Genomic DNA, 22,153 nt, shown 5'->3' with positions numbered 1-22,153 from the left:
ATAAACCATATTCTCAGTGAGTAAAATAATTTGAAATAAAATTTAACCAAGACATAATTTTTTTTTTCTTTTCATATAAAGTCTCTTTACAGAAAATCTTATTATCGTAGATAAAGGTATTGAACAGATAGTTCAGCTTATTGACAATATTACGAACCATGATCAAAGGACCACATATATCTTTACATCGGATCACGGAATGACGGATAGGGGATCACACGGATCTGGTCATCCTGTTGAAACTGAGACTCCTTTTGTGATATGGGGAGCAGGAGTGGAGCATTGGACAAGTTTAAATGATGATGTTTCGTAAGTTCAAATGATGTAATGGTAGAGTATAATCAATTGGATTCTAAGCTGTCATGTAGTATTGGTCTTTTGATAGTCTCTCATCGAATCCGCTCTGTAGATAAACCCATATTTAATGTGAATCATTGGATTCATTTTTTTTTTTCGGATCATGATTGCGTGCTCTAAACTTAATGTTCTAAATGCACTTCCACAGTTATTAATTGAGAGCTTTCTATGCCAATACCAATGCATGAATTTATATATTGTGTGGCAAGCATAATGATAATCTATGCCCAGGGAAGTCGAGAAAATTTCAAACCAGAAAGATTCCCTCTAATCTAACCCGCCGCCTCCGGCTTGGTAATACCGTGCTTTTACTGACTAGGCTATGAGGCCCCTGGCGATGCGACTATTTTGTTTATGTTGGATTAGCGAGGAAGTAAACCCACGATCTGCTACTCAGTAAGCAAAAGCATCAGCGACCCAGCTAGCCGAGCTCCTCAATTTCAATTTTGAGACCTTATTTGGTAAACTTTATAAGAATATTGATTGAAATATAATGTAAACAAATAAAAAGAAAGAGTTCCAACCGGATCAAGATGTTACATACGGATTCATGGAAATGAAGTTTAAATATAAAAAAAGAACAATCTCACCAAATCAGGCCAAGTGAACCCGTAGCAAGCAACTCTGTCATGATTTGTGTAGCAGTTCCGATCATAGATAGTCTGCCTAACGGGGTTTAGCACTGCAGCTTGCATCTCGCGACCACGAAGAACGATTGGACGTAACGAGCCCGATGTAGGTCTCTCCTGACTTTTGAAACTACATGTCAACGGCAAACCAAATGGACGTAGTACCAGTATACGTTCGGAGACGGGATGTAGCTCAATTTCACTTTTCAGTTGAGGTTTTCGAAGCCCGCTCGCAAAAAGATCTGTTCCTATATTCGTGAACGAGATCCGTGGACTATGGTTCACGGTGTACATTTTCTTCTAAGCGCGGATCGTGAACACGGCTGCCGTTCATGAATATGGGAACGGAACAAAACTCATTGTATTAGTACTTGTTTGGAAAGACTTATAGAGTCTTACTTTCTCGCAACAAATCACAAAAACTGGTCATGTTTTCGAAAAAGTATAGGCTTGTCGGGATGATAAATTATAACGTTTTTACCAACTCTAGTGGCCTACAACAAGAAAACATCCGTAGTGAAGTTTTCATTTTATTTCAAGGCTTGATGCGTTTTCTTGAAGATAATCTTAAGAGTATCAGTCACATATGAAAAAAGGCAATAAAAATAGGCAATAAAAAAAAATGGCCACCGAAGTTACGAAGTGCACTGCCAATTAATAGCGTTGTTATTTCATAATTAAAGAAAATACACATGGTAATGGGACTGATATGCGATTATAGGCAGTGCAGTGGGCAAAAGTTCGAGCCGAGTCGTGTTCGAAACCCACAATTGTCTAAAACGTATTTATTTTGTGAGTGTTCACGTTTCAGTGTCGAGTAATTTTTAGAATATCGTGTAGAGTACTCGTTAATATGTCAAATCAAATCATGGCAAGTAATGTTCGTATATATGTGCACTTTTTCTCCGTCAGTAAATCTCCCTGGTAGGGCAGAGTAGAGTAGCCTACCGTATTACGCAGCCATCCACCCACCGTAGTCTACAAAACCCACCACCAGATGAAGTAAAAGCAGCATTAAGGCGGCCATGAGAGGTGACGACAAAAAAGGCCATTATTAACGGCATAACGGACACGATGACTGGCGATGGAAAACGAATGGCCTGAGTTACTGACCAATAGTCAAGGGACAGTGACCCAAAGAACGTATTTCTAGGCTACATACACCGATCAGGTCTATCATCAAAGAACCATCAAGATAAATGGTCGATAGTCTCTGGTAAAATATTCAAACCAGACAAAGCCTAGAAAATACCAAACATTACTGTGCAGACAGAAGATAGTTGAAGATAGTAAGAGGAAAGTGAAAGAGAGTGGGAGGAAAAAACGGACAGCAGGACCCCGCTGTAAGTTTTAGACAGAACCGCTGAGGTAGACCTGGTAGACGTACCGGTAGGCTACGCCAGTCTCCAGCCAAGTAAGGACAATTCCGGCACGAACCGCCGAGGCCGAGTCCGTCAACACACTCGGTGGCCCAGCCAGCATAAGAAGTTGAATAGCGCGCGAAGGAGATTTCCAACGCCGCCGAAGGAGAGAAGGAAGAAGGTGGAACGTGGAGCCGAGCGAAGCAGTCGTCGAGGAAACATGGTGGTGGATCTGCAAAGGGCCCCGCAGAAGAAGGGAAAGACAACCGAAACAGGTCAGATAGAAATTAAGAAAGTGGGAGTGTTACATACGTAGGGAGGAATAAAAGTGTTGTAGAATCCGATAATAAAAAGTGGTAATTTAGAATATTGAAGTGCTGTAGGAGTTTTTGCTGTATCCAGTGCGATCATTCCTTGCCACGTGGAACCTAGTTCGGTAAGCGTGCCGACCCTTAGGCCATTGTAGTCAGGGATTCTCAGGATCGCTCCCAACTGAGGCAACTAGCACTTACAATTTACTCTAAGCAATCGTAAATGGAGCAGGATATGATAAAAGACTCGGCAAAATTGCAACCCTGTTGTAATTACTGTAGAAAACCATTTTTTTAGTAAATTTAGTTGTTCACCATGTTCTGCCAATATCTAGGCACAAACATATGATTATGGAACATTTAATGATTTGTAGTGGCAAAACTTCTCAAAAACTGTCATTAAGTTTGCGAACTTTTGCCCCAATGCTAAATCGTTTTGAAAACTCTTCCGAAAAAATCGTTCTAGTCACAAATGAATTGAAAATTCATCAAAGCTTCGTAAGAGGAAGTTGTAAACCATCAATTTTAGATCCTTTATATGGAATTAGTTCGAACCCCACCTTACCCTTAAAACTAAACCAAACTAAATCAAAATGAAAGATTGATTTCGATTTTTTAAGCAGCTTTTTAATTTATTTCCTTTGCTTGTTGAAGCACCACCGGAAAAAAATTTACCATCCAAAAACAATAGAACTTATTGTTACAATTATTGCATTGTATCAACAATGAATGTTACAGTGTTCACTCGGCTGTCGACAAAAGCAGGCCGCTCTCGTCATCAACCATTGTGTGGTCCTCCTCATTGTTCTTCATCAGCAGTTCTTTCGGTCGATGCGTCGTCGGCTTTGGAAAGCAACCGTTTCGTGATGAGTGTATGAGTGCTGACCACGTTTTGCGTCCATTGCTGCAATGGATGCGCTCTGACCCTCGTTGGCGTACAACAATAAGCCATACAATGAAACTACTGGAAGCGGCTCCAGTTCTGATGGAGGAGGCTTTTTGGATAGCGGAAGATAAAGTGTTTATTGTGTTGTACCTTTTGACTTTAGTTTTAAGATGTATTGTCTAGTGACCAAGAATCCTCGGCTCTGTAAAGTTAATTCGGTTGAGCCTTATCTAATAAATTAATAAACAAAAAAACAATAAATGTTATTGTATCAACAATAAATGTTATTGTCAAAAACAATAGAACTTATAGTTATTTACAATATAATATATTGTTAGTAAGACATTTAAAATAGAAAAGGGGGGTTGTTAGTTACCGTAACCATAAAAAAATCATGTTTTTCTCGAATAAATTTGATCTCATTACAATCAATTTTATTGTTTTTTTTATTGTGCAAAATTTTGTTTCATAGAATTTGTTGTAAACCTATTGTAGTGACTATTTGATTATTTTACCAATACAATAGAATAACAATAAGATTAATTGTCAACAATAGAATATGTTGTATTTTATTGTAATTTTATGGCTATTTTTATCCGGGTACCCAACTTGCGGTCCGTGAACCGTGCGTGGTCTATGGATCTCACCAATACTATCATTTTAGTCCAATTTATTCACCAGTATGAATTTTAACCCAGAACGAATGATAAATAAACAAAATGCAGCTTGAAACATGTTCATCAAACAAACAGTTGTGTTCAATATAATAGCAGCGCATGTCGATATACATACAAAATGGTCAACTTTGAAATGATGTAACTTTGTTAACTAATGATTAATTGAGCTGAAACGTTCGCCACAGAACTACAAATATGTTCAATTTTACGATTACAAAATACCAAATTGTTGGAAGTACATACCTGTTGGAAAGTAAGACACTAGGTAAAATTGTTCAAAATAATAGCAGTACTAATAATATGCATTTCAGCTCAATATATATTGAACATAGGTGTAGATAAGCCATTTAAAATAGCAAGCTTAGAAAAGTTGAGCAAGCCTGCTTTATAGGTTCAGCCAATTTCTATAAGCACAAGTTCAACACTGTGTCATTTGTAAGTCCATTACGTTTAACAGTTGTTCATCGATGTGTTTTGTTGTTTACTTACTGCTAAACATTATATATACGAAAGGTGTTGCGGAATTATCAAAATGCAGGGCAATTCACCGAAAGAGCTTTGATACTTGCTTCCTCTGTTTTCGCCAATTCCTGAGTGACACAGATATAAATTCCCGCTAGAGTTTACAGTTGCTTCACAGCGTTATAAATATGGAAAAGCTTAGGCGTCCACCTCTTAGTTCGCCTTTTTGTCCACATAAAATATTCAAAAATATTACAAGCGATCAAGAGGTAATGAACAATCAACAAAGTATCCTGTAACAATCCCAAAATCTGATGCTATTATAATTTTCAGAAATGACAGGAATGCTCACGAACCCCCAACATTTGCCAGAAAACTTCCTACTAAATCAAGGTATCTTCCAAATAAGCTTAAAAATTGTTTTTTTTTTTTTTTTTATCAAATCTTGAATTCAGTCCCCTATATCCGTAATACGCACGCGAGGCTAAAGCTTTGTAGACTACTTTTTATAAATCTACTACTTTTAAATCAAATATTAAAAATCCCTCATTACTATCGTAGATTTTACAGTGCTACAATAGTTATTAAAAAGTCACTATGACAGCTGTGCAAACAAAATACAGTCAAGATTCCTATAGTACGGATTCGTTCTTGCTGGATTCCTATAGTACAGTTGCCACTGGATTCCAATAGTACGGTAGATCCGGCATTAAAGAATACACGTAGCATATGGGATTAGAGCTAATTGGGACCAAACACTGATTGTACGGCGATTTGAAGAGATAACTTCCTCATGTCTTTTGAGAAGTTGTTAAGCAGAAAGTTGGCCAAGTCACTTCCTCTTTCAATGCAAGCACTCAAAAATCGAGGCAGAAAACCGTTAACTACTTTAAAAATGAACACCATAGTCAAATACACAATTCTTTGCTTCACCGACAACCGTTGTAAGGCGTCTAGCAACAAAGTTTAGGAAGTGAATCTATTACATCTCAAAATCAAACGCATTATTTTACCCTGCAAGCGCTGTAATCTCGATATTTGAGTTTCATTGGCCACAAATAAAATGGAAGGGCAGAAGTCTAGATGAGGAGAGATGATTGATTTGCATAGCTGTATTGTACTGGCAATAGTTAAATCGTTTTTCGGTCGACATAGAATTCCATACTTCTTGGCAAATTTATTGATGACATTGTTAATAGGAGAGTTGAACTTAAGTTTGTCATCAATAATTACGCCAAGATATTTAATCCCCACAACGCGATCAATAACCTCATGATCAATTACAACAGAGACATTCTCATTTACTCGATTCCGTGAAATTACCATGAATTTAGTTTTACTTGTATTCAATTTCAACTGCTTATACTTCAGCCATCTACTTAGAGAACGCAAATCTTCATTCAAGTGTAAAACGGCATCATCTTAATCCTTAGCTGCAATGAATAACACAGTATCATCTGCAAAAAGATTAATGTCGCAAAATCGTCAAACACGTCGCAAGTCATTAATATACATAATAAATACCAGGGGCCCTAATACACCCCAGATAATACAACAGAATCACTAGTGTATCTGAACAACAATCCCAATGAAAAACAACCTAGTTCGAGCAAGTAATTTGGAGTGAAATGTTTGGGACACGTTGGGGTGAAATTCTCAACGTATATTTCCAACGTCCCTTAGGCCTTGTTCATCTTAACAAATGATACAAATTTAACAGCATTCTAAAGTTTATCTCGTCTGGTTGTATTGGTTCACTATGTAAGAGTGTTGAGAAAATCCGAAGAAATTAAGTAACAAACCGCTGTCAAACTCATTTATCGTAAATTTTGAGGTTCGTACCCGAGGAAAATAATAAACAACTTTGATTCCGTTAGTGTGTGTACGTTAAACGTCATCAATATTTTTTATCTATTGGGGCTGTCAAGTTAGAGCAAGAGATGTTAAATATTGTGCTAGCGTCTCTAGGTGAGATAATTCGGAATTATACTGTTCAACATTCTATAGGAATTCCTAATCTTAACAACTTTGTTGGAAACTGAATCCTTCTATCTTTTCGACTAATCGTAGTGGAATTCTCAACTAATCTGTCCACATCTTGTCCGTTTGTAAATCTTTGTCAAAATCAGTGTCCTTCTATTGACTCTCTCATGTTTCAGCAATCAACTACTCACTACCAGCTATTGCCGTATCAAAGCTGAAGTTTTCATGAGCGCCCTATCCATACACAAACATTAATGCACGATGATCCACTCATTTGCTTTAATAAAATACCCTGGTATTTTTTTTATGATCTCAAATATCATTAAATTTATTCAAGTGTCCATGTCTCAAATTCAATGTTTCATCCGGCTTAACGCTGAAGTTAACTATATCCAACATTTTAGTAACATTTTGTTTTACAGTAATCATGTTGCAATAGATGGAGTTATGGTCCCTTCATGGGATATTAACCAAGCCGATGTAACACCTTTGATATCAGCTCTTCTTGGTCAAGCAATTCCGAAAAACAATTGTGGTAAACTTCCACGTCAATATTTAAATGCTTCGAAGGTATGTACACACTTAGAAATATCTAATTTTACACGTGACGGAATTCATCTTTGACAGAAACGATGAGACGTAAACAAACATGTCATGTAAAATTAAGTGATCCGAGACTGAAAAGTTCGTTCCTCAACAAAAAGTACGTTTGATTGAGCTTAATTTTGCGTCTTTTATGACTCAATTTTATGTCAAATTGACGCTGGTATATGTCAGTCTCATAGCACCTAAAGTTACATGATTTTTTCTAAGTCAAAGTAGTCCATAATATGTCTTTTAAACCTTTCGATCTTCTTTCAGGCTTACGTGGCTAATGCTATGCGCAAAAATGCCGATCAGTTGTTTCAGCAGTATTACCAATGGAGAATGCAATCTAGTCAAAAGTGGTTCCAATGGAGTATTTCTCAAAAGGAAACTGATTACGTAACAATAATAAACAAGATAAGAAATGATATAGAATTCGCCAATAATGAAAGTCAATATGAAAAAGTGGTACGTACTGTATATTTTGTACAGTTACATGATTGTTACATTATTTATAAAGTTTAAACCATTGATGCTTGTAGATTACATTATGTGACGTACTAATGGACGTAACGCTTGAAGCGATTGATTTTTACCATGTGTATTACAAAAACGAACTACTTTTTATCCTGTCATTCGCTATGCTTGGTTGGTTGTTTATCGTATTGGGAAAAATATTTTTTCTAGAAGATATTTTTTCTGAAGTCGATAAAAAAATACTTTTTACTGGCTTTGTTGTAATTATTGTCGTCTGTGGATACAACCTTTGTAAGTATCTTTCGATAATTTTGATGGGTCTCCATCGCTGATTTTTTTTTGTCATTCTTGCAGTACAAGGAGTTCCTAAAATTGTAATGTTTTACTTCATATTGCCTGTATTCCTATGGATTCCTGTGTTATCAAAATGGAGGGCATATATCGCAATGATAAACTGGAAAATATTTGGACAAACTATTCTTTTTATTGGATGCTCAGAGTTATGTGTAAGTATATTTCCAATGTATGTGAATTGTTCTTATTTTACTTTGACTATATGTTTTTTAGTATTACTTCTACGTGAAGCCAACGATTTACATAGTTGAAGATGCTAATTTCAAATAACAGACTGTAGTGGTAATTTTTATACGATAGATGGAGTAGATGAAAGCATAGAGTTGATAGTTCCGTTAGATTACGGCAGTGTGAAGATTGCATATAGATATTAGAATAGCGAGCTAGAACAACTTTTAAGGAAGGTACAAATCGGTTTTTTCATCTCTCTTTACCAAACTCCCCCTTTGGAGAGGGATGGTGAGGGGTGCCCCCCCCCCCCCGCTACCACTGGCAAAAAGAGATGAAAACCGACCCGCTCAAGTACCAACTGTGTGTTTGAAACAGTTCTACCGATTTTTTACCGCACTTCAGTTGTTATTTGAAGGAAGGCATCCAGTCGTAGGTTTGGAAATTGCAACTATTGTTTACCCCTACCACGATATGTGCTCCTGTCATCGTCGACTTGACGATCTCGAGGGGACACGGGTGGGGTAGGTGCTGCTACTGTACCTTTCGACCATTGACAGTAATTGATGGTATGCTCCCATCCAGAGTTATGTACTTTGACTATATGTTTTTTAGTATTACTTCTACGTGAAGCCAACGATTTACATAGTTGAAGATGCTAATTTCAAATAACAGACTGTATTGGTAATTTTTATACGATAGATGGAGTAGATGAAAGCATAGAGTTGATAGTTCCGTTAGATTACGGCAGTGTGAAGATTGCATATAGATATTAGAATAGCGAGCTAGAACAACTTTTAAGGAAGGTACAAATCGGTTTTTTCATCTCTCTTTACCAAACTCCAATTACCAATTACTGTCAATGGCCAATTACCAATTACTGTCAATGGTCGAAAGGTACAGTAGCAGCACCTACCCCACCCGTGTCCCCTCGAGATCGTCAAGTCGACGATGACAGGAGCACATATCGTGGTAGGGGTAAACAATAGTTGCAATTTTCAAACCTACGACTGGATGCCTTCCTTCAAATTACCACTACACTGTTGTAAGGGCCAATATCACGCTGTGTGAGTCAGTTACAACTAATATCGGCTGGTTGGCCGGTAGCTTAACCGCGTGGAGAATGGCCGCTGCCTCAGCTGAGAACACCGAGCATTGGGTCGGTAGCGATCTGCTCACAAACAGACCATCTCCGGAGACCCCCATTCCCACTCCGCTCCTGGAGAGAGAGCCGTCGGTGTACCTAACTTCATAACCTTGGTAGTGCGCCCCGAGAGTTTCGACAACTGTCCAGCGTAAAGCCAGTGAGTTGTCTCCTGCCCTGAAGCGGTCCTTGATTCGGCTGTCAATTTTAATCTTGTGCGATTGCCAACTTTTGTCTCCGTGCCAGTGGACCCTGGCCACTGGAGGGAGATCTACGTCGGTGGCCGTGTGGAGGAGTCGGTTCGCCTCGTCGAGAAGAACGATCCTGTTGTTTCCCGACGTTTTAGCGAGAAAGGTAGCGGCTTTGGTAGCAGTAGCTGCGGTGAAAACGAGCCGAAAAGGTAAGATACCGGCTTCAACGCATGCAGCGTTGGCCGGGGTAGAGGGCAGGAGACCGGAGACTGTTCGAACGTAGCCGTTGTACACCGGTTCCAGAATCTGAAAGGCTTTCTCGGCGGCAAGGCATGTAATCTCTAAACCGTACAGTAGGCGACTGTTGATGATGGCTCTAGCTACGCGGAAGCGGATTTCACGATTGTTGGATCGGTGGAGGCGGGAGATGTTCTTAATCAGGTTGGACCGACTGCGACAGTCCTTCTTTACTTGTTGGAAGTGCGGCTCAAAGGATAAATTCCGATCGAGGAGCACTCTCAAGACCCTCACGGTGTTTTTAGTCGGTATTGCTTGTTTGTTAATCATGATGGGTTGTCCGTTGTTGCGATGCCTGGTGGTACATATATGGCAGCGCACGCTCTTGCCGGCGGAAAGCTGGAAACCAACAGAGTCAGCCCATCTGACCACCGAGGAGACTGCCGCTTGCGCTCTCAGTTTCGTCCTCTGCAGGGTGGGACACACCGTTACAATGAGGACGTCATCCGCGTAGACGAAGATGTGGCACTCCGGTTTTCTCACTGAAACTTCCGGATTGCACGTTTCCAACCGAAACCCGAAAACATCGGTCGGTCAGAAAGTTCCGGACGAAGTGAAGAATGTGTCCTATCAGGCCCCAATCAGCAAGCTTCTTAAATACTGCTGGTGTCCATGTTCGGTTGAACGTCTTGGAGATGTCCGGCGAAACGATCTCCGCGTGATGACCTTGGTCCTTTGCCTCCTTCAGGACTTCCCCAAGAGTGGCGAAGTAGGTGGAGGTGCCATACCCTTGCCTGAAGGCGTGCTGCCGATGGTCAAGCAGCCCCTTGGCCTCAATATATTGCTTCAACCTCCTGTTGACCATCCGTTCCAGGACTTTAGCCATGCAGCAGGTCAGTGCAATGGGACGGAACCCAGTGATGTCTTTGGTCCCGACATTGGTTTTCGGTAACGGTATAACGAGGCTTTCTCTCCAGTTTTCCGGGTATTCTTCAGCGGCCCAGAGTTGGTTGTAGAGGTCGAGAAGTTTCATTTTGCCTTCGGGTGGAAGGTACTTTAACAGCGGGTAGCCGATTTCGTCCGGTCCAGCCGAGTTCCCGTTGCTCCGATTGAGAGCGAACACGAGTTCTTCCCAGGAGAGTGGGCTGTTGATCGGTAGGTCGTCGTTGTTTGGAGGAATTCCGAAGGTAGACACAGAGGAGAGAGAGGGGTGGACTTTCTGTCAGAAGCTTTCGCTGTACTCCGAGATGCCAGATAGTTTGGCGAAGTATTTGCCCAGTTCGTCTGCTACGACGGTTTGATCAGTGATGGTGACGGTGTCTGTTCGAATCTGAAGCGGAGATGATCGCCGCTTGCCGCTAAGGGCGTTGATGCGACTACATAGCTCCGCTGACGATTGTTCGGCATTGATACTCTCCAGAAAGTCCGACCAGCAATTTTGTTTCGCCATTTGTTATGCTGCTGGTGATAGTTCGCGAGGACCTCTTCTCTTGCTGGATCGTTTGGGGAGGTGCGTTTGAGCTTCCGGAGTGCTTTTCGCCTGGCTTTTACTGCCCTTTTGGTTTCGTCGTTCCACCAGCGGAGTGCCTTCCGCCCGGGGACGCAGCCAGTTTTTGGTATACTGGTGCTAGCTGCTTTATAGAGAAAAAAAAAACGCAGTAGGCTCTGCCCGCGTACGGTTGGTTTTGTTTTCGCTGTCGCTGATTTCATCTGTTTTCCGCATATTTTTTATTGTACCAAATCAAAAAAAATATTAGTTTTCGCGTGTGGATAAGTTTAAATTAAGATCTATCACGTTTTAAGAAGTTTTTTTTTAGTGATATTGTAATTAACGTGAAAAATCTGAGACACGAATTTGTTTCGAGTAGCTGTGTTGCTGTGGTGTCGCGTTGGTCGGTTTTTCTCTTCGGTGCTTTGCCTCCCTCCCAAGAAGAGTTTTACCGGTTTTTTTTTTTTTCTTTTCTTGGTGCTGACGTTATGCCTTCCGGAGGATGCACGCGAATGAGGTGTCAGGCAAAAAATCGGTGTAAATGAAAAACTTCGCTTGTGATTCAAAATGTCGTGTCCGGTTGTAAAAACAACGTGAAAGATTTTTTTCGATTACCGCGAGTGAACAAACTGGTGGGAGGCAGCATTTGGTGAGATCCATCTGATTTATAATCAATCATTAATGCATATTTCCATATATTACTAAATACGCGCCAGATTTCGAAATCTGGAAGTGTGTGTGCAGTACCATTATTCATATGATAACGGTAGTGTTTACACGCGGGGCTTATTGTATGTGAAAGTAACCTCGGAATGGACGTGAATTACCAGGCATTCTGAAATGGGTTGCTGAATCTGCAGTAGAGCTATCGCTTTCTAACTCCCAGACTAAACTTGCTTTAAATTATTACATCAAGGATTGTTGTAAGCAAATTTTTTCCATAATACCAGTGCCAGCCAGTGGGGGTTAGATTGAATACACACATACACACACACACACACACACACACACACTGGTGCTAGCAGCTTTATAGATGATTTCTGTGATGCTTGGGATGGTCGTGGGTTCCTGGTTCTGCGCGAGGGCTCGATACGTGTGCTGAAAACCCTCCCAATCAGCTTCCCCGTAGCGCCACCATGGTCTTCGGGTTTTTTTCTGGGGGCGATGTGGCGTCAATGGTGGTGGTGTGCCGACCGTTGAAAAACGTTGGGCCGCCATCATTTAAAATGACCAGATCTTCCTGCTCGAACATATCGCAGAGGGTGACGCCTCTAGGGTCCGCTCGTGGGCAACTCCAGGCCGGGTGGTGGCCGTTCAGGTCCCCTATAAACATCTTGGGTTCCGGTAGCTATTCAAGTATTCTGCGAACCTGGTTGTCCAGGCTGGGCAGCCTTCCGCAGGGCAGATAGGCACAGGCGATGGAGATGCTAATTGGATTCTGGATCTGAATGCCGACGATTGGAGGGTCGGTATCCAGATCAACGATTCGGTGAGGGATTTCCTTGCGGACTCCTATAGCAACGGATCTCCGGAGGTTGAACCCTTTTTTGATGGACCAGGTATATTGGCCGTCTAGTGTTCTGTTCATCTGGTCCACCGTCACGTTGTTGACCTCTTGCAGGGCAAGCACCCAAGGGGACGCGCCGCTGCAGAGGAGTTCCAACTCAGCCAGGTGGAGAAAGAAACCGCTAATGTTCCATTGAAGGATCAGATTCACAGGAACCGGTAGTGCGGGGGTAGGGTACCCACGCTCCAATCCGCTGGTTGAGGGTCGTTCGGTTGAACAGTAATGGCTGATTGCGTAGCAACACGAATTTTGATGTGTTCCAGTCGGGCTTGCTGTGGCAGAACTTGGTACCGAATAAGACGGATCCCCACCAGGGGCAGATGGAGGCGTTCCACCCACCCGAGATAGGGGAAATGGATGTATTATCGGCCTAAATGCCCCTTATTTGGGCCCATACAATCGACTAAATTTTCAAAAGTAACCAAAAACAGCCATTAGTACCGTCTCGCATGACGCGCTCATCTAGATAAAATAGATAAATAGCAGATTTTTAACCATCCGCGCAATCTTCGATCCATACGCATATACAGCGATTTCTTAAATATATTTTAAAAAAATCTTTGAGTACATTTTTGTCTAAATAGTATATTTATTATTATATATCAATGTGCGCCGGACAGCGATTTTATCGGTTTTAGAATACGGTAGCTTTTGTTTCCAGTCGGCGGCTAAAACTCACATCATCAAACTGGAACGTATCCAGTATCATTTTCTACGTATCACGTTAGGATGCATGCACTCGACTCATATGATGAGTCTTGAAGTGTTGGCGGGCATGATGTCACTATCAGATCGGTTTTCGGAATTGTCCCTCAGGCTCCTCACTCGTTGTGAAGTTATGAACCCACTGGTAATCGAAAACTTTGAGAAGCTTCTTGAGTTAAACCCTCAAACTGTCATCACCTTTGCATGGGTCCCATCTCATTGCTCGATTGCGGGCAATGAGATGGCGGACTCACTTGCTAAGAAAGGTGATATTTACGATCAACAAATTGCCTGCGATGAATTTTCTTTCATTTATCGTCAAAAGTCATTCGTCAGCTGGCAGAATAAATGAAGTGAAGAGAGTTTGAGACGATGGCTACATTCGATCAGAGATGCCAGATTCTTTTTTTTTTCAGAAGCCTGTGAATTTTAGAAATGTCTGTAATTGGGCTGCATAAAAGTAGCAGAAGTTGTGCGTGTGATGGACCCCCCCTGGTCATGAAATAGATACGAAATTTGAAATGTCAGTAAAAGTAATGTTCCAGCAAAAAATACCTGCTCTTAACCAACGACTGTGTATTTGATGAAATCTTTGATTATGACGACATTAGAAATAGATTGAACATTGTCGATGAGCAAGCAATATTAAGAACTTAAGGAAATGTTGAATGTGCAGTGCAGTTGACGTATTCTACAACGTGTTGCTTGAAAAAATGCTTGAAGAAGTACCTACAAAAAGAAAAAGTCGTAAAAGCCATGCAAAACAACCGGTTTTGTACAACAGGGAAATAAAAACATTAAAAATCGAAAGCAAAAAGCACATAAATTTTATAAAAATATAATAGTGAAGATACTTTGGCATACTTTTAAGACATTTGCGATCAGTTAAATTCAACAGTGAGTATGGCATTTGAAGACTGAACATAAAGTAAAATCTTGTCCTAGGAACTTCTATAATTACGTGAAAACCAAATTAAAATCAGACAATTTTCCTTCACAGATGCATTTGAACGATAGGGTAGGTGAGAACTCGGAAGATATATGCAATTTGTTTGCAAATTTCTTCCAAGAAATCTATGCTACGTTTTCAGAAGAGGACCGTGGTCGTAAATATTTTGGATCTTTTCCAGAATTTTCAAGTGACATCAGCGTAAGTCAAATAAACGTTCAAGATATCTTAATGGGATTAAAAAATTTAGATGCATCTAAAGGTCCTGGCCCTGACGAAGCTCCTCTTGTTTTTTAATGAAAATTTTAGCTACTGAACTTACTACTCCATTATTTTGAATTTTCAATATGTCACTGGAATCCGGAAACTTCCCTAAAATATAGAAAAACTCATTTTTAGTGTCTATCTCTAAATCGGGCAAAAAATCTGACCTACGTATAGCCATTATATCTCGCATCCCGAAACTTTTCGAGGCGATTGTAAATGAAAAACTGTTTCTTCAAATAAAAAAAAACAGAAAAACTACTATGCAACACGGTTTTTTAAACACCGTTCAACAACTACAAATTTGCTCGAATTCATTGAATACTCCTTGAATGCAATGGATAATGGAAACCATATACATAGAAGTTTTGTATACAGATTTCAACAAAGCGTTTGATCGAATTGACATAGGGGACATGTTGGCTTCGGCAATACCTTAACCTATTATCGTCAGGGGGTAAACAAAGTCCTAGAGCACTCAACTTTGGCCAATAGTTGCTCTGAAACACAATGTATCCACATACGAAAATTGAGCTCTCAAGGACGTTGTTTACCCTCCTGACGATAATAGGTTAAGGTATTGCCGAAGCCAACTTTTCCCCTACCCATGTTTCTCTTTAAACTTAAAAAAATTGGAATTCATTCCGCACTCCTCAAATGGCTGGAATCATATTTAACTAATCGCCATAAGATAGTAAAATACAAAGCAAAGACATCAAATCCCATTGATGTCACTTCGGGAGCTCCTCAAGGCTCCCATTTAGGACCTCTTATATTTATCATATTCGTCAATGACATCTCTTTCATTTTTAAGAAATTGAAAGTTTTAATCTATGCTGATGACATTTATCTTTTTTTTTTGAAATAAAAGATACCGAAGACATTAACACATTCAAAAAGGAAATACAGATATTCCATACTTGCTGTCACAAAAGCTTGCTACACTTAAATGTAAAAAAACGATACATACACGAAATAATCATTATTTTAGGAAAGCAGAACGTAGAAAAGTGTGACAAGGTCAGGGACATAGGCGTAGCCAGAGGGGGCAGGTGGGGAGGCAGTTGCATTCACCTAAACTCAGCAACACAAAGGCTTTCGGTGAAATGGCGTTCGGTGAAATGGCGTTCGGTGAATTGGCGTTCGGTGAAATGACGTTCGGTAAAATGGCATTCGGCCAAATTTTCCATTGTAATTTTTTTTTCGCCCCTCCCTAGTTTGAAACCTGGCTACGCCCTTGGTCAGGGATCTGGGCGTTATCTTAGACTCAAAGCCTACTTTCACTGATCATTATAACAAAACTATAAACAGAGCTATCAACATGCTTGGTTTCATAAAACGTTTCTGCTACAATTTCCACAATCCGTATAGAATAAAAACATTATACATTGATTATGTTAGGTCGATATTAGAATATTGTAGCATAGTTTGGTTTCCTTTTTCAATCACATACGAAGAAAGAATAGAGTCTGTTCAAAAGCAGTTTCTATTGTTTGCACTCCGCAAGTTTGGTTGGACTGTATTTCCTCTGCCATCTTTCACAGCTCGATGTATGCTCATTCGTAAACGATACTGTATGACATCGCATTGATTCAATAGAACGATTTTGCGAATACATTTTTAAAATAAGATATATCAAGCAACATATTAATTACATTTTGCAAAATAATTACACACCTGATGGAGAAAAACTTGCCTAAATATAACACAATTTGATGTTACCAACCTTTTTGCCTTTCTCGTACACCAAGGCTATGGTATCACTTGAAAAACACAATTTCGTTCCAAGACCCGGAGAGACGAATGGCATTTACAAATAGACTCATCTCAACGGGATCGGAGAACGTTTTTGTATGTGTTTATATATGTACACTTTTATAAATAACTAATTTTACACGTGACGGAATCCATCTTTGACATAAAGGATCAGACGTAAACAACTATTTCATTTAAAATTAAGTTCATTACTCAACGAAAAAAAAACATTGCATTGAGTTTATTTGCGCGTTTGTTATGATTAAATTTTATGTCAAAATTAACGCTTGTATATGTCAGTCCCAGAGCACCTAAATTTACATGATTTTTATTTTCTAAGTGAGTATGTAAGTTCGTATGAGTGTAACTAACTCAATTTTCGCAAAAAGGGTAGACCAATTTGAGTAGAAAAATATCCAGAAGATGTGTTTCAGATCCCCATTGATCGTTATTGATTTGATTCTGATTCTGAAGATATGAACAAAAATGTGAATTCCAGATTCCTCTGGGAAATTTGCAAAAGATATATCAAAAACTCATCTTGTGACACCTCAAATCACATTAGAGTTTTACTATAAGGTCAATGGTGGGCATATTCAGACCCAATGATCACAATGGCATCTTTCAGATGTACCGGGTACTCCCTGGAAGTGGACAGATTCTGACATGCGCCAAAATGTATCGTGCGATACCTCAAATCACATGGAACTCAACATAACGATTAGTGCAAGTATTTATATTGATTTTCCTTAACTTATGGCAAATACAATAGAAATTAAACGATCGTTTAAACCTCTAGTGATGAATAGGGGAACAACAAAAAGAGTGATGAGGGTTGAAATTATCGCCGTAAAGCATAGAAAGAGGAAAATGTTCTCAACTTTCCTGATTAATTTCTTTGCAGTGCTTCCACATATTTTTTAGCTGTTTTTAGTGCTCTTTTGATTTTGTTTAATGGTACCTTTTTCAATGAGATCCACATTCGTTAATCTTCTTTATCGACATCGCCTTTGTTAGCCGAGACACAGAATCATTACTTATCGCTGTCTTGAAAATACCACATGGAACTTGATCTGGGGTATTGGCTCATAAACTTTCAATTTAAAGGAATATTTTCTGAATATCGTTGGAATTTTTTTTTTATTTTATATTGCGCAGTGTTTGTTTTTACTTTCCTGCATGAATTATTTTCTTTTCTTTAAGAACGATTCATATTTTACGATGGCTCATCCTCATGTTCAAGCATACATTTATCTCCTGGTTTCTGGAACTTTTTCAGTTTTTAAAAGATATTTTCATTTTCTTTTTGGGGAAATAATCACGATTTTACAGCATATTTGGATTTGCCCTCCCCTTGGCTAGTTTTTACACCTTGCTGTTGGTGGGCGGGCTTAATTTCATGCTAGTGGAGTGTTGGAGACGGTAGGTTTATGGTCGGCGTTGCTGGTTCATGCCGCGATAGAATGGCGTCATGGGCCGGCAATGGGGATTACTAAGCTTCCCCTCTCTGGTAAACCACTGCATGAGAGAACCAAAGATCTAGTCTAGCAGTGATAGTATCACACTTGTTACTCCTTTAATTGAGAGCCGCGTCGTAGTACGCTTACGTATAGGCACTGACGTTGGGTGTGATACTGGTGGGTTTTGCCGCAAATCACTCTTATTTTATTTATTTTTACGCAGATAGATTCATTTGGGTTTGCAAGGGAATTATACTATTGAAATATTTCAGAAAGTGCCGAACGCTGCTCCTTCTATTTGCGTGACAAGCTTTCATTGTTGTTTTCATTGAAGTATTACTCAGGAAACAATTTTAAACATCATTTTTGTACATGGTATTGTAACTAATCTTATATGTGCTTCATTTTGATTTACGATAAGTGTTTGAACTATGGCTCGGGATTTCCACTGTGGTGTGCTTCTATTGTGACATACCCATATGTATTTTTGTGGTTCCACATAGTGGAAACGTGAGAGCGTAATTGGAACATTGACCCTATACAATATACAATTTAAAATTAGCTTGGAAACTAACTTCAAAGTGAAGTATTTTAGTCACTTGAAGGTGTCATCTGGGACGAACAAAGATATAATTAATATATGTAAAAGCCAGAAGTACTTGAAACACGTTAAATTGTAGTTTAAAAGCATGGGTTATGATTGTGTAGGTAGATTAGAGATTTCAGTTATTTATTAAATAAACTTCAATTATAGAATTCAGAAAGTTAATTAACATAAGAGATAGGACGCGGGGGGTCCGCTTAGGGAGGCTACTAGCCTATGAAGTTGTATAATAAATCTTCCTATTTAGTGTATTTGTTAATTACAGACAATGTCAATAGCGAAAGTCATATCTTCAACCAGGCGCTTACGAACAAGTGAAGTTTTAGGAAAGATGTGTTAAATATGTTTTTTTTTTCCTTTGGTTTGTTTTTTCCGTTGATCTTGTTTTCCGTGCTGAGCACCAATGCTACCGACGTGCCAGGAAGGCAGCTCCCACACCTGGACCCTACACCTATCGACCCATCAACTCATGAACCGGGGACCAACGGCTTTACTTCCCATCCAAAGGCGTGATCAGAGATGTTATGCCTCAGAACATCCCGGCGGCGCCGACTGGGATTGAACCCAGGTCTGCTGGGGTGAGAGGTAATCACGCTTACCACTACACCACCGGCGCCGTTGTGTTAAATATGTTGATAGGTTTGAAATAAGAATTAGGATTATTGTGCTTTAGTTTTCGGTAAGGTATGATGTGTCAACAAAGCCCTTTTGAGAAAATTTTCAAACATCAAATTGATTGAGTGATTTATGGAAAGATATTGCGTTGCGAAAATTGACAAGTCATACATTTAACATAGTAGTAGTAGCAGTGTCGCATAATCTTATCACAATTGCTGCAAATAGTGCTGGAGGGGCCGGCAGGGCTGAATACGGATCAAAACTAACATAACTATTAACACTAAAATGATCCCGGAACTAACACTTATCCATTGCGCTTTTAGTTATATATTAGTTTTATTTTTCTACTAAGTCATCTATGCTTCTTTCTATTGTTTGGATCAAGTACAACTAATGCTAATCTACCTTTAGCATTTATGTTTTACTCCCTTTTAACCCATTATCTTTATGAATGGCGAATCATATGACGTGAGACACGTACAAGCTGGAACTCAAAGAATTACTTCGAACAGGATGTCAAACAAATTCAGGACCAATCCAAATGAGACCAGAAACCAACAAGGCATCGGGGAGTTATATATTCTGGGAGAGGTATTTGATAAATAATCAAAAAGTGGTAAGTTAAGATCAGAGCCAAAGATCATGAGAGGTAATTGTCAATAATTCATTAATTAGTAGAAATCTCGATAACTTTTTCAAGAGAGCGTATCGGCTTTTGTAGGCGGTGCGTTTGGTCGTCGATTTGGCTTAACTGGTGGCTCACCCACGCGGGCTGGCACTATCATCAGATAGGGGAAATTTTCCTCTACCTGTTGGTGGTGTTGATAAGCGTGTGCGAGCTGCCAGTTGCGCCGGATCGACGATCGGATGCATTGTTTGCAGGAGCTGGTGCTTCCCTTTGAAAAAGTAATCGAGAAATAACCATATTATCCTGTAATTGATATTACTATTTTTATATATCAATGAAATTAGTCATGACAGAGTAACAGATGGGGAAAGACAATAGACACAAGTTGACAAATAAACAAGACAAGTGGGGGTTAATACACAAGACAAAATGACAAAATAAGTGACGACAGAAGACAAGACTGGGACAAAAATCAACCTTTAAAAAAAAACAAGAATGCGCAATTATATTATCAAAACTATTTGGATCAGCACAAAAACAACAGTGACCAAACGGGCACCATAGCCTAGGAACGTCTGTGGGTTGATTTAAAATAGAGGCTCATAGAAGCAAAATTTATCAATAAAAGGGGTCCAGTGTAGAGTTTTAGCAAGTTGCTGCCACTGTGATTACCAAAAAAAAAAAAAGGATTTTACAGCATATTTGGATTTAAACAGTGATAACTGTGCGCTTTGTGTGGGACATTTTAGATTCTTTTATCGCGGTTATTCAATATGACATTGCTCATTTTGCCACTTTTATGGGAAAATATGTTCAACTGCAGGTGACGTAGGTGAGTTATTTAGTTCTCAAACATCCTAATTTAGTGGAGATTCATCCTTATTTAATTGAGCGTATTCTATTTGCTATTGCCCTTTTTGTCATTTTCCCGCTCACATTCAAATTATTAAAAGAAGCTTTTTATTTGTTTGTTGCCTTTTTCTTCATTTCTATTACAAATTTTTTATTTGTTTATTGGTGCACTACTGTAGTATTTAGTGGCCAATTTGAGATTTTTTTTATTGCTCATTTCGCTTTTTTTTTATTGGTGATTAATTGTGCTACCGAAGAGAAATTAAAGAAGATGTTGTGCTTCCAACAAATATCAATTGATTTTGCGCAAAGTTGAAATAATCAATATTTATCTTACTTAGAACTCTTTAATAACTTTAAATTTAATCAATTTTTGAACCTTATTTTTGCATTTGTTTAATTCGGCATAGTTTTGTATGGTCAATAGTCCATATGAGCCTTCATAATCGGCTCTGTAAAATTCTAAACACTTTTTCTCAAAAAAAAAAAAACAAAAATCCAAGATGAAATATTTTAAACCATCTCAGAAGTGATGGTTAGGATCAATTCTTACATCCTGTAAAGAAAAGCTGAGGTACATGAATGATGCAAAAAAAATGCCTTCAGACATAGCGTGCAACCTAATGTTCCAGTTCGGCATATTTTGGGTAAACGCGATCTGGAGTTTATGAAACTCATATAAGGTAAATGGCTGTAATGTTGGCTTGAATGCCCCTAATTTGGGCCCATACATAAATTCAGCAATCGACTAAATTTTAAACAGCGACCAAAAATATCCATTAGTTCCGTCCCAATGACGCGTTAATCTAAATAAAATTAATAAACAGCAGATTTTTAGCGATGGGCCCAATCTTAGATCAATCGGCCAACATTAGAGCCATTTCCCCTATGTTTTCTTTAAGAATATTATTCTTAAATTGTAAGTTTGACTAACTTTATGTTTATTGTTTTTTGGTTTTGTTTTTAATGTTTGTTTCTGTAATAATTGTTTAATTACACTGCTGATACTAAATTGAACAGGAATAAGTTCATTTTTTGCATTATATTCTTCAAATGCAGTACTGATAGCTAAATTCAGTTGATCGCATAGATCCAAATAAATTAATAAATTATTACTACTATTGTGTTTTTTATAAATTTTATGTGCTTTTTGCTTCCGATTTTTCAAGTTTTTTATTTGTCTGTTAAACCAGACTGGATTTTGTGTGTTTCTGTTACGTCTTTTTTTCTTCAAAGGTATTTCTTCCGAAATTATTTCTGTTAAAATTTTGTAGAGCACGTCTATACCAATTTCGACATTTCCTACATTCCTTAAAATTAATTGCCAATTGACACTGTTTAATTTAAATTTTATTTTTTCGTTGTCTGCTAATTTGTATTCAAAGACTTCTTCGTATTCGCAGTCGTTGGGTCTTTGGTTTTCATGCATAAATAAAGAAT

General features: G+C 38.9%; 1 protein-coding gene across 1 annotated transcript in view; it reads left to right on the top strand.

Moving 5' to 3' along the window:
* Positions 1–5: 5 nt before the first annotated feature.
* PIG-N (Phosphatidylinositol glycan anchor biosynthesis class N) overlaps positions 6–22,153 on the top strand; it is a gene marked incomplete at its 5' end in the record, with an annotated part of 33,658 nt that continues 11,510 nt past the window's right edge. The window contains 6 exons of the mRNA XM_065222043.1: positions 6–16; positions 82–309; positions 7,089–7,236; positions 7,528–7,719; positions 7,794–8,019; positions 8,083–8,234. Of these exons, the coding sequence (XP_065078115.1) occupies positions 6–16; positions 82–309; positions 7,089–7,236; positions 7,528–7,719; positions 7,794–8,019; positions 8,083–8,234 (957 nt within the window). The remainder of the gene's footprint in view (positions 17–81; positions 310–7,088; positions 7,237–7,527; positions 7,720–7,793; positions 8,020–8,082; positions 8,235–22,153) is intronic.

Source organism: Ochlerotatus camptorhynchus, unplaced genomic scaffold (genome assembly GCF_037179485.1).
Source record: "Ochlerotatus camptorhynchus isolate MF236.1 unplaced genomic scaffold, CSIRO-AGI_Acam_v1.1 ptg000155l, whole genome shotgun sequence".
Classification (NCBI taxonomy): domain Eukaryota; kingdom Metazoa; phylum Arthropoda; class Insecta; order Diptera; family Culicidae; genus Ochlerotatus; species Ochlerotatus camptorhynchus.
The sequence above is the reverse complement of the archived record's forward strand: the minus strand, read 5'-3'. Positions and strand labels throughout refer to the sequence as shown.